Source organism: Ciconia boyciana, chromosome 1, assembly GCF_034638445.1.
Source record: "Ciconia boyciana chromosome 1, ASM3463844v1, whole genome shotgun sequence".
Taxonomy (NCBI): Eukaryota; Metazoa; Chordata; class Aves; order Ciconiiformes; family Ciconiidae; genus Ciconia; species Ciconia boyciana.
The window spans coordinates 44862071-44876447 of NC_132934.1; the positions used below are offsets into that span (position 1 = coordinate 44862071).

Consider the following 14377-nt stretch of genomic DNA (forward strand, 5'->3'; position numbering starts at 1 on the left):
GGTAATGCCAGGACGAATACAGGGCAAAAACATCAGCAGGAAATAAAGAAAGAAAGCGAAACAAAAAGTATTTTTTAAGTGCATATCAAATGTTAGTTTCACTATGCACTTTGTAAACAAGTGTTTCTCTCCTTTACTTTGAAGTCTTTGAAAAATTAAGAAACAAATACTTTTTATGCTAGCTAGCAAAGTATGCTATTTTCAAGCTCAGGCGTGTGAAGTTTTATAGCAAATACTGTCAAAATTCACACAATTTCCTAAACAAAACCAAGCTAAAAAAAAATTAAATGCCCAAAGAATTATACAAGTTTTAAGCTATCAGACCAACGTGTTTTGAAGTCCAACATTCTCAAAAAGTATCAGAAATTTTGAAACACTAAGAAGTCTGACAACAAAAATACGTATTGTTTCTCAACCACATATAACAATTTTTTTTTTCTCCATAAAGGCTGGTTTTATCTAAACCTGATTATCCTTCTTGCACCCCATAGTACAAAAATTAAGGCTGAGTTTGAAAAATATCTTGTTGCAGCTGCAGAAGAGTACTTACAGTACATACAGTAACTCTAGCTCAGTAACAATGTGCTCTGCTCAGGATGCTTTCCTGTAGCAAGTCTCCAAGCATTGGTGGTGATTTATGGAAGTGTCATCAAGGTGAATACTTGGGATTGAGTTATGCTGGTTAAAAAGAAGAGGTAACAACAGCAGGGAGGCAGAAAAGGTGGAGGGAGAAGGAAAACCATGCTGCTGCCCACCTTCCTCAGCTAATTCCTCACCAACAAGAGGTGATCACACCACTAGCTCACCATCTCTCCTGCTTTATGCCAAGAGTAGCATTGCTAGATTTGGCTACAGTAGCACCACAAATTCTGATTTTTAACTGCTGCTTTCTATTTCAGTGGAAGTTTTGAGGATGGACCTAACTTAACAACCTTATTTTCCTCCAACAGCCATATGTTGGCATATATATCAGAAAAATTTAAATCAAGATCAATTCTTTTACTGTGCTTAAACAGATATTAGCATAAACACAACATCACAGAACTTATCTTGTTTGTAACTATATCTTGCAATAATATAGTGACCAAATCTCTCTGTGAAGCAACATTGGTATCACAGTGCAGCTTTTAGCATCATCCAGTAGTACTGAACTCGGTCTGACCCCTCGTTAGGTATCAGCAATCTCCAATTCATAGCCCCTGTTTACCTGTCCAGTCCACTTTGAACTTCCTTGAAAATACATTTCTTCCCAAAGAAACTCTTACTCTTTATTCAAATTTGATGAGCAGTACTCATCTGTAATCAAGAGGTTTAAAGTAATTCATTTTTAATACTTTTTTCCTGTCATACCTGCTGTTTATAAAAAAAATTACATTTTTGTGTCTTAGTATGTGAATTGTATTCAAATAACTCACTCTCATCAATGCACAGCAGCCTTATGTCTCCAGAGATACCACACTGTATTTACATGGTTTTCAGAAGAATTCAAGCAGCTTTTATCCTGCCTCAGTCACGGATAAGACTAGAAAAATACACACAGATTAGGATCACTTGCACCGAAATGACGTAGTTTAGGATATCCAACAAAAGACACAGCTGTAAGAAAGGATAAGTAGGTCATAAGTTGCTTTAGTGTCATTAGAAAATCTACTGTATGTGGCAGAATAGGGTCAAACTCACAACAGAGAAAAAAGCTCAAAGAAAATAAAAACAGGTGCACAGAAGTGACAACCTACACCACACCCATATTTTCTCCTAGAAAACAACACTCAAACCTGACTTTATTGTGAATTAAATTATTTTTATATCAGATAACTGAATAAATACTATATTCAGTATTTAATGGCACTAACAATTCCACAGATTCCATAGTCTAAGAAGAAACTATCACTTCCTCTCTCTAAAACAGCAATTTTGAATTAGTTGATGAGATCCTCACAAGTGACAGTATGCCATACTTACCAAGCACTTGCTCAATTCAAAACATGGTTGCTCATGTATCTAGAGCTGCCTTCACATGTTCCAGTCATACCTAGAAAACAGGAGTCCATCGGTGGCAATGGGCAGTTACGAGCCATCATCCAGGGAGGACCTGACGCATTATGTTTCTCAGGAGTCTACCCAACCTCCCAGGCTTCCATATGTATCACTCTTCTGTGTGTCTTCTCTTCCGTATGTATCACGCAGATGCTCACATTTAACTTCAGAATTCATAGGTAAGATACCTACTCTAAACTGTTCTCAGGATACCAATAAAACCAATGCTCTGTGAGAAACAATTATGATCTTTCCTATGCCATCACTTCTCAAAGCGGGATTTTTTCTTAGACATGAGCTGCACTTTAAAATTCTTTTTCAGCCAAAAATAAGAGTGCTCTGAGCTTTACACCGGGCATTAGTCCCTTGATTTTTCATTACATACAATGAACTGCTAAAGCATATTAAAAGAAAAAAAGATACTTTCCACTAAATCATGTCCCTGAAGAAGATATCTCTGAACTTAAAGGTCTAGTAGATTTACCTTTAGAAGAACAGAAATGCAATACACTTACTAACGAATATTTAGGGTCATTAAGTGGAGATGCACACAGTAATCCAATCTGAAGAAGGCAGCTACAGAGCACACTGTCTTTGTGCATCCTAGAGCAATCAGCTCTCCTAGACTCCCTCCCTCAGTTGAACAAACAGGTATCAAATTAGTTAGGTCCTATAATTTCCCCTAGCACATCAACTGTATCTTACTGTGTATTTCTGCCAGCTGGTTTTTATCCAAACATCAGATCACAGCTACACAGTAGAAAAGATTAAACTCTACCACATAGCGACATGATTTTAAAAAGAGAATTTCACCATCAACCTAAATAACTTAATTAGTGTTTCATTATTTTTAGGACATACATACATGCAGCAAAACCATGTTGAAAACAGTACACTGCCACAGTACATCTTCACAAAAGAAAATGCCAAGTGATACTAGCTCACTAATCTTCTCCAAGTTTCCCCATTCTTTTCTCTAATGCAATTTAGCTTTATTCTTGCAGATATCTAATACAAGTTTGGAGGAGGAACAACTTCTAAGTTTCTGATAAAGAACAAGCATCGCACTTTGATTGGGGGGGGGGGGGAAGACTACCAAAATAGCATATTTTCTCTCACATTAATGTTTTTTCCCAATCTGTTCTTCCAGAAATAAACAAGGCAGCAAATAGAAATTAATTAACTGAAACAATTTTGCAAAGCCTGCAGTGACTTTTTCACAGCTCTCAAAACAAACACTGCATCTTTATCAGGGTCAACTTGTAAGAAGTCAGGCATTCTTCTAGAAGAGCTGTTCTTCTTTGGCTGGGAATAAATCTTCTTTTCCTGCTTTTATTTTGTCACGTGGCTTGTTTTATAATATAACCTTCTGAAGTCCTCTTCTCATTTCCTGAGTGGGTTGTATCAAGTTTCATCTTTGGTCCTTTTTCCTTTTAATTCTACTCCTCCAGTTAACATTTCCTTGTGTCATTTAAAGTAACATCTTGAATCCTGACAAAAAAGTTCATTCACCTTGTAGCATCTCCATCAGACCAAACTCTGTATCAGTTTGCATAATCAGTTTGCATGTGGTTTGCATCAGATCACCAACTTCACCTTGTCATTCACAAATCAAAACTTATTATTATCCTCCAAAGATCCATTTCTGAATGTATCACTAATAACATCACTTCATACTCAGTTAAGACCATAACTGGGAACAAACCAAAAGGAGATGGGAACTCTCCCTGACACTTTTATGAGTCTGCTTTGCCTAAATGTCCTGGTCTTCTAGGATTATAATGGGTTACGGCAAAAGAGTTCAGACTAAAAGCACTCCAGATGATCAAGTTACTAAAACTTAGAGCGAAATGGATTAGAAACATTAAAACTGCTTTGAAACATATTTTGTGGCACCACCACAGACACCATGGAAGAACATCCAACAGTACCAGCTGGTTCAGGCTCATGAGGTGGGAGATGAAGGAGAGGACTCCACCTCAGCGCAGGCAGCTCTCCACAGCCAGGCTTCTGATCAGAGGTACAAGCCATGTCTGAAAAGCAGCCTAGACTTTTTTTTTTAATACCCATGTATCTATGCCAACTGCTGCTGGCAAGCCAGATCAGCGCACTGATCCAAAAGTGAATAAACCCTCCAAACCCCCTGAAGGCTAGTCTTACGCTAATAGTTCCCACATTGCTGTGTGATCATTAGATAATGCAAGAGAGGGGGTAAGAGCCTGTGGAGGAGGGAAAACCAAGGAGCAAAGGGAATGACTGGCTCTTTCTGCAGTAGTCTCAAGTTAGATCACATTAAGCACATTGTGAAACTGCACTGAATTCCCTTCCTTTACTAGCTGTTGCCAGATGAGCACTGGTCCTGTCCTTCTACCATGGGTAGGAATCACTACCACCAAGCACCCACAGCTGTCCCCACAAGGCAATTAGAGCTGTAAGTAAACCACCTATCACTGAACATCTATGTATTCAACTACAGGTTTGCAGGACTGTCTCTCACTCCTCCATATACCAGACAACGATCACTCTTTTAGTCTTAATGGACTGTTACTAAAATAGAGAGATCCTGGGACAACGTCCTGCTGAGGCTTCAGCAAACTAGTTTGGCTGGGTTCACTTTCAGGTGTCTGCAAAAACAGATGGGCGTCAGCAGCAAGGCAGTGGTTACACACAAGCCTCTTAAAGTCTGCATTAAATATTAGGGGAAGGAGGGGATACAACATAGGAAACTTTGGGCAGGAAGGAAAGTGGGTGAGCTGGGTTTTAGAGCAGCAGAGTTGGTCAAGCTGCTATTCTCTTCCTAAATTAACTGAGTGAGGAGGCTCTGAAATTAAAAAGTTATTCTCTAACTGTAATCATCCGCTTCAGCCTTTAAAACCTGTAAAATAAAGAAGGTGTATTTTGAAACTGTGCTAAGTCTTAGGGTCTGTACGTGTAACTATGTGTATCAAAAAATGCCTCCCAAACATAAAAGCAACCATACTGAGTTAGACCAAATTTCCATTTAACATCTAGCCTGTCTCCAAAAGTGAGCACATCTTCCAGGAGAATAAAAATGGGGCAAACACATGCTACTTTTCCTGTAATATCTTTCCAGTCTCCAACTACTTTCATGAATTTTCTGAACCAGATCCCATTGGTATGTATGTATTCTGCATTTGTATTTTTTTTATGTATCCACCCTTGGCAGATTTCTCATCCCTTGAACCCATGAGAAATTTTAGTATCTACAGCAACATTTGGCATACTGTTAGTACCCACTGCATGAAGGTATAAAAACCCGATTCTTCCCTCAGGAGACATCTCCCTCCCCCTCAGTTTTTTTGCACAAAAGTGTAACTGTCACTGACTTCTATGTTACTTCTGAAAAATGCTTTTCTTACACTTGCTGGAAGATGCACCTCCTTTCATTCTGGGGAAAAGGAAAAAGCATTAGTATTTAAGTAGTAAAACTGTACTGTAGCCTCTAAATACTTGCAAACAAGCTTCAAAATACATCAACTATGCAACTCACAACTGGGCATGGTACAAAGCCCAGAAGAAAATACATTTTTAACACAAACTTTAATGCTTGAACAGAAAAGAAATTTCTACCATTTCAGATTTATTTTACATTAATCTGGTACAATACAAAGCAGAGAGAAATAAAAAAGTAAGCATTTAAAAATTATTTTTCTGAAACGCCACTTTGCACTATTTTTCCTCCTCTATTAGATTTTTTGCATTCTAAAAAGGAATTTGTTTATTCCTTGATACTGAAATAATATACAAGTTTTTAAACTGTAGAAGAGATATATCAGATAAAAAAATTCATTATATACACCCAAATAGTTTTAAGAGTTTTACAAAGGTAAATTTAAGGGTCCTGCCCATTAAATACCATCTTAAAGAATGCACACAAAATTTCTGTTGAAGTCCTCCTGCATTAAAGTTTGTTTCCACATAACTATAATTTTTCAAAGCATTTGATGCTGACTTTTTAATTCATACTAACACATTGGAGAAAAAAAGTCTCCTTTGTGTAAAGCTTTCTATATATGAAAAAAATGGAAAAGAATAGAAAAAGAGAACATGCTATGCAAAATCCACCTGTTTTGGCAATTTTGAAGAATTTTAATTTAAAACTTGTTCATACTACGATTACTTGTAAGCTAATTCACATGATCATAAACTAGATGAACACTAACTTAAGTAGGCAATTCTAAAATTAAAATATTCAAAGAATTTCCAGTGAGCTGAAGCACTCCTAGCATTTACAGATCTCAGAAACAACGGAAACAAAATGAGCAGTTGCCCTCCATGGCAGAGTTTTTCCTTTTACAGCACAACTCTCCATCTGCAACCAGCTGACACTTTATTTCACACTCAACTATGCTCTCTTGCTGTATTTTGCCTGAAGTGGGCTTCTACAAGACTAACATTTCTTAAACTGGAAGATGCATTTTGTAGAGGAGACGGGAAGCATGTCCAAGAGAAGGGGGCTGTTCCAAAGCAGCAGAAAACTGAAATGGGACAGGAGATACTGCTGGGAGAAGATGCTGTAGGACTGGTGAACACAGTGGAGGATGACAGGGACAGGGAATACACCTGCAGTGAGAAACCCATAGGCCAGACAGCACAGTTAGCGAAAGCAAAATAAAAACCCCACCAAGTGGGGGCCATGCCACAAATTCACTCAGCCCATTAGCAATTAGCATGGGACCAGCGCCAAAACATGGCTGAAGTGGTGGCTCCCTGAGACATCCAGAGTTTTTTTGGAGAAGCTCCCTACCACCTACATATCCTGTACCTCTCCCAGATCTCCAGCACATGGGTGCACTCACTCAGGAACATCTGAGTAGCAGCAGGTGCTACTCAAGAAGAATGAGTACATTACAGTGCAAGAGCGAGAGAGAGGATCAGGTATTCAGTGAAAGCACAGCGAGATGGGAAGGTTCCTGCATTGATCAAATAGGCAGGCACCATTCTGTATTAACTCAGAGTGACTCCCAGTCATTCCCATTTACTGTACATAATAGGAAATGGGTATTAGTAGCAAATGGATGGAACACACAGAAAGAACAGCTGAACTGTGAGACTGTTTGCATACTGATTCAATTACAAAAGTAGTCTGAACAGAAACCTTTCTCACTCTACAAGAAAGTACATTAACCACCCCAAATATAATCCTATGGAAGTCAAATGAGCATCAGGAGAAGAAAAACTGTGATAAAGATTTTACTACAAAGGTTTGTAATGATTAGGGGTTTTTTTCATTTTTTGAAAGCAGAACCAAGGTTTCACATCCTATTAACAGACCTGCAGACTCCAACACACCCCATCTCAGTTATATTTCATAGACTCTAACCCTAGTGATGAATCATGCAAGAGTTATCATGCAACGCTAACAGAACTTCTGCTTTCTTTCCCCCTCTTTTAAGCCTAGAAAGGGATGTACACACATACATGAAGAATGTTGAGGTTGAAAGGTGAACATAGTCAACATACAGAGGACATACGCAGTGCTAGAAAGTCCCTAAATTACATTCTAAATATAGAAATGCATTTCATAACAGAAAGTATCTCCATCTCCTAGCTCTGTTGCTTTTAGATTTTAGATTTTGAGACATGAAAACTGGAAATATTGAAAGTATGTTATCACGCCACATTTTTCTTATGAATTGTAAAAATATAAGCATTGTAAACAAAATCAATATATTAACTAAATTTGCTATTTGGATGATTTTACAGATTGTGCTATTTCAAGATAAATAAATTCCAGCTATTTACACCTGAAGGAAGCCCTAAGAAGACTTAAGATGGCAGCAGAGGAAGCAGAAATAGATTGCTGAGTCTCCAATTTGAGCAGCTCTACAAAGCTGTGCAACAGGCAGTTCCACGGCAGGAGGAGAAAGGGGAGCACAGGTCAGACTCTCCCCAGCTCTTCATTAACAAAGTTAGGAAACACCAGAACCCATTCCCTAACTCTCTTCTCTCTTGCACCTTGCAAGAAAACGGGAAATGAACAGAAGATGTTCTGTAAAAAAATGCTAGTGCATATCATATAGGACGGAAAGATGACAAGCTATTAGCTGTAATCTTTTCTGAACTATATATATAAGCTCCATAATTTACCCAAATTAAAAGCTCCCTTCCATGAACCAGAAAATTTAGTGCTAAAAATGAAACACATCAGATTCAGACAGAAACACACACAAACACACATTCTCATGCTTCCCAAGAAAGATGCATCCTCACTAAAGCAGATACTGGACCCAGCGTGTACTATGGGCCAAATAAAAATCAAATTTCTGTCCTCTGGTAATTTATTGTATCATCCTTTCGTCTTCCCCCAGTTTTGCCTCAGCTGCAAATTCTGCTGTCAGTTGTATAAATTATTTGAAGCTGAGCTCCTGGTGAAGCAGTCTGAAGAAAATCCAAACTCTATGGGCCTCATCAGATGTAAACATTGCTCCATTCAGGTCAGGTTCCCCTTCTCAGCTGTATGTGGAAATTGTTTCAACAGCTTATCTTCAAAACCCCTTGCACCTTAAAAACACTGCTCTTCCAACAGCTTAGATGTCCCACATCCCACAGGATTATACTCCAATAATCTCATTTCTTTAAAGGATATCTATAGAAAATATGCAGACAGGTCCTGTCCCAGTCTGCGAGAATAAAAAACAGGTGACATTCTGCAGTGATATTACAGATTTCAGATACTCAAGTCAATAGTGAAAAACTGTCTTGCGGACAAGGGACATCCCTCTTTCTTCCCTGAAGATCTGCCTACCTTAGGCTGCAATGCCAAACCAAGAACATTTATTCAACTTTTTCCTATTATGGAAAAAAGGCAGGTGTTTTACCTCCACTAAACTGAAGAAAGGCCTACATTATCTCAGTTAGTAGGAAAATTCTTGTCATAGTATAGCCAACAAGTAAACAATTCCAGCGTGCATGCAAGGGAGCTTACAGCATCAACCATCTGCATAGTGTAGAAAGGCAGATTACAGAAGTTAGCAGTCACACAGTGTCCCAGTTACAAAAAGGATATACAAAGCACTTCACTCTATGAACACCCCAAAAAAATTTTTCCCAGTGAAAACGATATACAAAAGTCTCCAGAATTTTTCCTTTCCCTTAAGATTCAAGCAATTAAACCTCTCAGACTCACAGAACAGAACATCAATAAAGGATCCCTTAAACTTACAATTTCCATCTTTTGCCACTGTAATTAGTACAGTAACATAATTAAATGATAAAATACTACTTTTTATTTTATCCAAGTCTTACACTGGATCAGACATGACACCGAGTTTAGCAGAATTAATGAAGTTTGTGCTTACCCAAAGGGTCTTTAGAAAGACACTATTACCTTCTTTACTGCAAGAACAGCATGCTGAATGACATATGCCACACATTTTCTCAAATCAGTCATTACTTCAGGTTAAAACAGACAATCTCTTGAAAAAACTTGATTTTAGCATATCTTCAGTGGCCTTCAACAGGCTTCAAGAATAACAACAAAGCCACTCCTGGAATTTAGTACTGAGTAAGCTTTAACCAATACCATAACAGGCATCTAACTTCAGCTGTAAAATTTTGTTCCACAGCCAAAATAATTAGTAAAAGTCACCACTTTATACCACACCTGAAAACCAAAAGTTTCAAGACTGCAAATAGAATTGCAAAATTAATCACCTGCACATAGACTTATCCCAGGATAATGTTTCAGACTACTAATAAAATGTAAATGTGAACTTTCTCCCCATGCCTCCCCCCATAACAACCTTTCTACAGAAGAAAATAATTTTTAAAAAATCATCTGACAGTCATGAACAATCTTAAATGTTTACATCTCACAGCTACCTAAGATACGATGCAAGAAAGCCAGAAAGAGAAAATGCAATGCACAAATAGTTATGCACACAGCACACTTAACAACCAACACACAATATAAAAGCATTCTCTCTCACTACACGTCCCAGAGGCAACTAAAAAGACAATTTATGAATGCCATCTGCTTCTAGTGCCCCTCTAACAATGTATTAGCAAAATATGTGTATTTCAAAAATAGAGGAAAAAGCCTTACTCTGCTATATCAAGATATCCACAGGAAGCAGCTGCATGTAGAGGTATCCAGCCTTCATTATCTGGTTGATTAATATTTGCTCCATTTTCCACAAGAAATTTCACCATATCTACGTTATCATCTATACAAGCCTATAAAGAAAGAAAGATTTAAGAAATAAGTTCATATTAAAGCTGTTCTACAATACTGTGCATCTTTAAGCAACATCTTCAGGAAAAAAGGTAGTATTTTCAGGTCTGATGAGGGAGTAGGGTTTATTTGTTGGGGTTTGACAGCAGGACAAGAAGAATTTGAGAGAAAAGCAGCAGGTGTTACAGATTTGTAAAAAAATCCTTAAATAAACAAATTCAAACAGAGTTTAACAAAACCAACAAATATTATTTCCTCAGGTAAATTTGTTGCGGTTTTCTGAGAAGCCATTTACAATCCCCACTGCAACCTTGTTCTCCAGTACAAAGTGGTTCCCTTTATAAAGCCCCCAGGCCCTCACTTCATCCCAGGTCCAGCTCACTCACTTCAGTGGATACTACAACTGAATAAACAGCTACACCATGAAGCAGAATTGTTGTGACCAAGACATAGGCAGCAGTTTGGAAAACGATACCATACGTGGTTTTAATTATAATGCAGTTGACACTAAGGAGTATGGAAGGGGATGCTACATTGCATTTCAACACCCCCCTGCTGTTTTCTACTCCAGTGTATTCTATACCATCATACACCTTTTAATGGTCTATTAATCACTGCTGTTTATAAACTTACTTGAGTATCAATTTGGCACATTGCAAAGATATTCTCATTTGTGCACATCTCTTAATTACCAAGGAAACAGTGTTGCCCAGATGCAGAACTACTGCCGCTCTCCAGGTCTCCATCTTGACTGGCTCCTATTTTGCCTTTCTTCTCTGCGTTTGAGTATTTTTCTCACAGGGTGCTCAGTGGGTTTTCTTGCCAACTTCCATACTGCTGCCCTTAAAAGGGCAGAGCAACAGAGAGAAAAGTCCCTCTGCATTTCAGGACAGCAAGGACTCAAAACAGCTAGACCCCACAAGACTGGTACTAATTTTTTAGCTTAATAAATCAACAATACTACATAACCAGAAGGCTGAAATGAGACCTTTTCCTGTTGGGCTCCTAAATCCTTCTAGAGAATTATGCCTCTAATTAAATGCAATTAAGGTATAAATTTTACTTTTCAGAATACTTCTACAGCAATAAAGACTGAAAATTATATACTGCTTTATTATGACAAAAAAATCTCAGATTTCCTTACTTAAGCGATTGTGCCTTCCAAGATGAATTGCGAAGCTTTCCTCTGTTCTGTAATGCTGAGGCAATGGCTACACCATGAGGGAGATGTGTTGCTCCCCCATTTAATCAGCCAAACAAAACCAGCAAGAAATAATCCCTCTTTGACCCCATTTGCTTTAGTTTGGTATGAACTTAAGACTTTGTTTAGAATGTAACACACAACTGCTTTAACACCGAGTCTCATCTGGACTTGTTCATCCATAAACTTGCAGCTAGACTGCAACTAGACTGCAGTACCCCGCTTGCATTATTTGTTTCTCAATTAAAAACAAAACCACATTATTGAGTGAAAACATTCATACACCTTCCTACCTTTTCACGTGTCCTTGAAACCTGCCTTCCTAAAGGATTTTTTGAATTATCTTTTTAGTCATATCCATCCCTAAAATCAGCAATTCTTTTAATAAAATAATTTATGAACATACTCCAACAATAACGACTACAAATTCCTCAAGCATATTGTCTTCAATTTCTTCCACTTATCATCAGTGTATAATGCTTATATGCTAGTAACAAGCTCTGAAAGAAAAGAATTTTCTCTCTTTGCAAGGCATCTTGTTACTAAAATGAAAAGGAACTAAATGCAAGACATCACTACTCAGTTCAGGAGGAAAACAAATTCAAGAAACACAGATGTTGACACTTAACAGAAACATTAACGTAGCCATATTTCGCACATGCCATATATTCAGTTTTTCTGGATATCCAACTTGCCTGACCATTGATATCCTACGTATAGCATAACATTCACCAATTTATTATAAGGAAAATAAATTTATATCAGAAAACTTTGAAATTGCCTAAGCATTTGTAAATATAGATCTTTTAATATTATATTACATTAATGTTACATTACATTAATTTATGTTACATTACAGTAATATTACATTTCAATATGCTGCATACTCATATATCTTAAAATCTTCTAAAATTCATAATCTGTGAAAAGAGGATATTTTAAAATTGATTAGCACTATTTAAAAAAAAAAAAAAAAGCCAGACCATCTGGTTGTGACAGAACCCAACACAGAACAATGCTTGCCCATTTTTCAAATATACATAAGAAAAACTAGCCAGACATACTCATAAAAATACTGTTGCTAAGTGAATCAAAAGCTTACATATGCAGCACATTAAAAGACATATGACTAAGTGGCTAAAAATATTTGTCCAAATTTGGGCAGTTTATTGTGCCATACATGGCAAGAATCAGGAGAGCTCAAATACACTTCTCATGTATTATCAGAGATTGCACATTCATGACAAGCAAAGATAAACAATCTGTGAAATTATATATATTAGGATGATAGAAGAGTAACTATTGAGATAATAAAATAATTTACTTGCATATGCAAATAGGAAAGTACTGGCATTACTAGTGATCACATCTGTGAGGTTTAAATAATGCTCCTCATAACCGTTTATACAATCTGAACAACTGTTCTAACAATTTTATTATGGGACAACAAGAGCCTCAGAGCTGAAGTTGATGAAATGGAAGACAGTTGTGTAATTTAAAAAATATGACCTTTGAGCTTCCTTAAACAAAGATTACTTAAAAATGAGCCTTGTACCTTAAATAATTTATAGAAAACCCATTGTGGCCTCCGAGAAGGCTATTAGCTATCTTAAGGTGAAGAAAAGCAAATGCTATTGATCATATTGCTGAAGAACACGTATATAATACATCCTATTTCTCCTTGTTCCCTTTTTCACCTTAACAGCACCGCAGGTGTTTGATGGACCCTATCATTCTCAGTACTTCTTATACAGAAGACACCTCTGACTATCAGCAGGTACCTTAAGTCAGAAAGCCAAGAAACAAATGTTATAGAAGAAATTTTATCTTAATGTTTTTCCATTTCTACTCCAATTGTCATTGCACTATCTTCATAGTCACTTCTAAAAGCAGTATTTATCAAGTGCCAAAAGTGCCTCTGTTGTTAAAGACTGACATCTCAACCCCGAAAGGAAAGCTTGTCAGAACAGCATGATAAACTTAAAGCAACAGCCTCCGAAAAGTCTGCCTGCCTAAACCTCAGCCTGAAAGTATTACAAAGGAAAAAGCAATGTACATGCATGATATAAATAACAAGAGTTCAACTGATGTTACAGTGACTCAAAAAGATAAATCCCCATGATGACTTCTGTCCCAGTCTCAGCACAGACGACAGATAGCCACAGGCCTTCCTCTTCCACGTCTGCTACAATCTTTCGAGGATTAATCTTGATTCTTGGCATTCACCTCCCCATCCCCAGTCTCTCCCTTCACGGTCCTTAGTTCCCACCTAGAGCCTCAGTTACCACTTAGTGAAGCAACAGGTCATCCCAAAGCTCCTTCCGAGTGCTTGCTGACCAGCACATCTGTAGAGCACACACACCAGCCAACTCCTGGGGCAAGCAGAAGAGCATGGGACCTCACATTCGAGATTCCCTTCATCCCATGCACTGGTTCTGTCTCTGAACCTTGTTCCCAGCCTCCACAAACTGGTAGAAAGGCAGCATTTCTGCATGAAGCACTCATTACCCTGCCAAACTTGATGGAACTTAGCCAACGGGCCCCAAACAGAACAGCTGGACAGTGCAATCATATAAACCTCATTTCCTTTGGGAACTAATTTAGAAACTAGGCTAATTAGTCATAAAGGAAGCAAAACAAAGCAAAGTTGATAATACAAAGTCTGGTTACCTTTTCTGATAAGAACAGAGATGACATCTCAAAGGAAGTATATTACGGCCCAGGAAAGAAAACCGCTTTCTCTTTGTACAATGATCTGAAACCTGGACTGCAAAGACCAGCAGCGCCCGACTCCCACACAGACCAACCCTAGGTAAGTCCAACTTGTCCTGGCAACAACATGCCTATGTTAAGTGAAATGACGTTTCAGACTTTTCCTAGAAATCCCTGGAAGGGGATAACCAGATGCCTGCCGAACATGCTAGATTTTAACTGTATTCAAC

At 37.8% G+C, this 14377-nt stretch overlaps 1 protein-coding gene across 1 annotated transcript in view; it reads right to left on the reverse strand.

Annotated features, from left to right (window-relative positions):
• PPP1R12A (protein phosphatase 1 regulatory subunit 12A) overlaps window positions 1-14377 on the reverse strand; it is a 124784-nt gene that overhangs the window by 67332 nt on the left and 43075 nt on the right. Inside the window, exon 2 of the mRNA XM_072864354.1 lies at window positions 10106-10236. Within this exon, the coding sequence (XP_072720455.1) occupies window positions 10106-10236 (131 nt within the window). The remainder of the gene's footprint in view (window positions 1-10105; window positions 10237-14377) is intronic.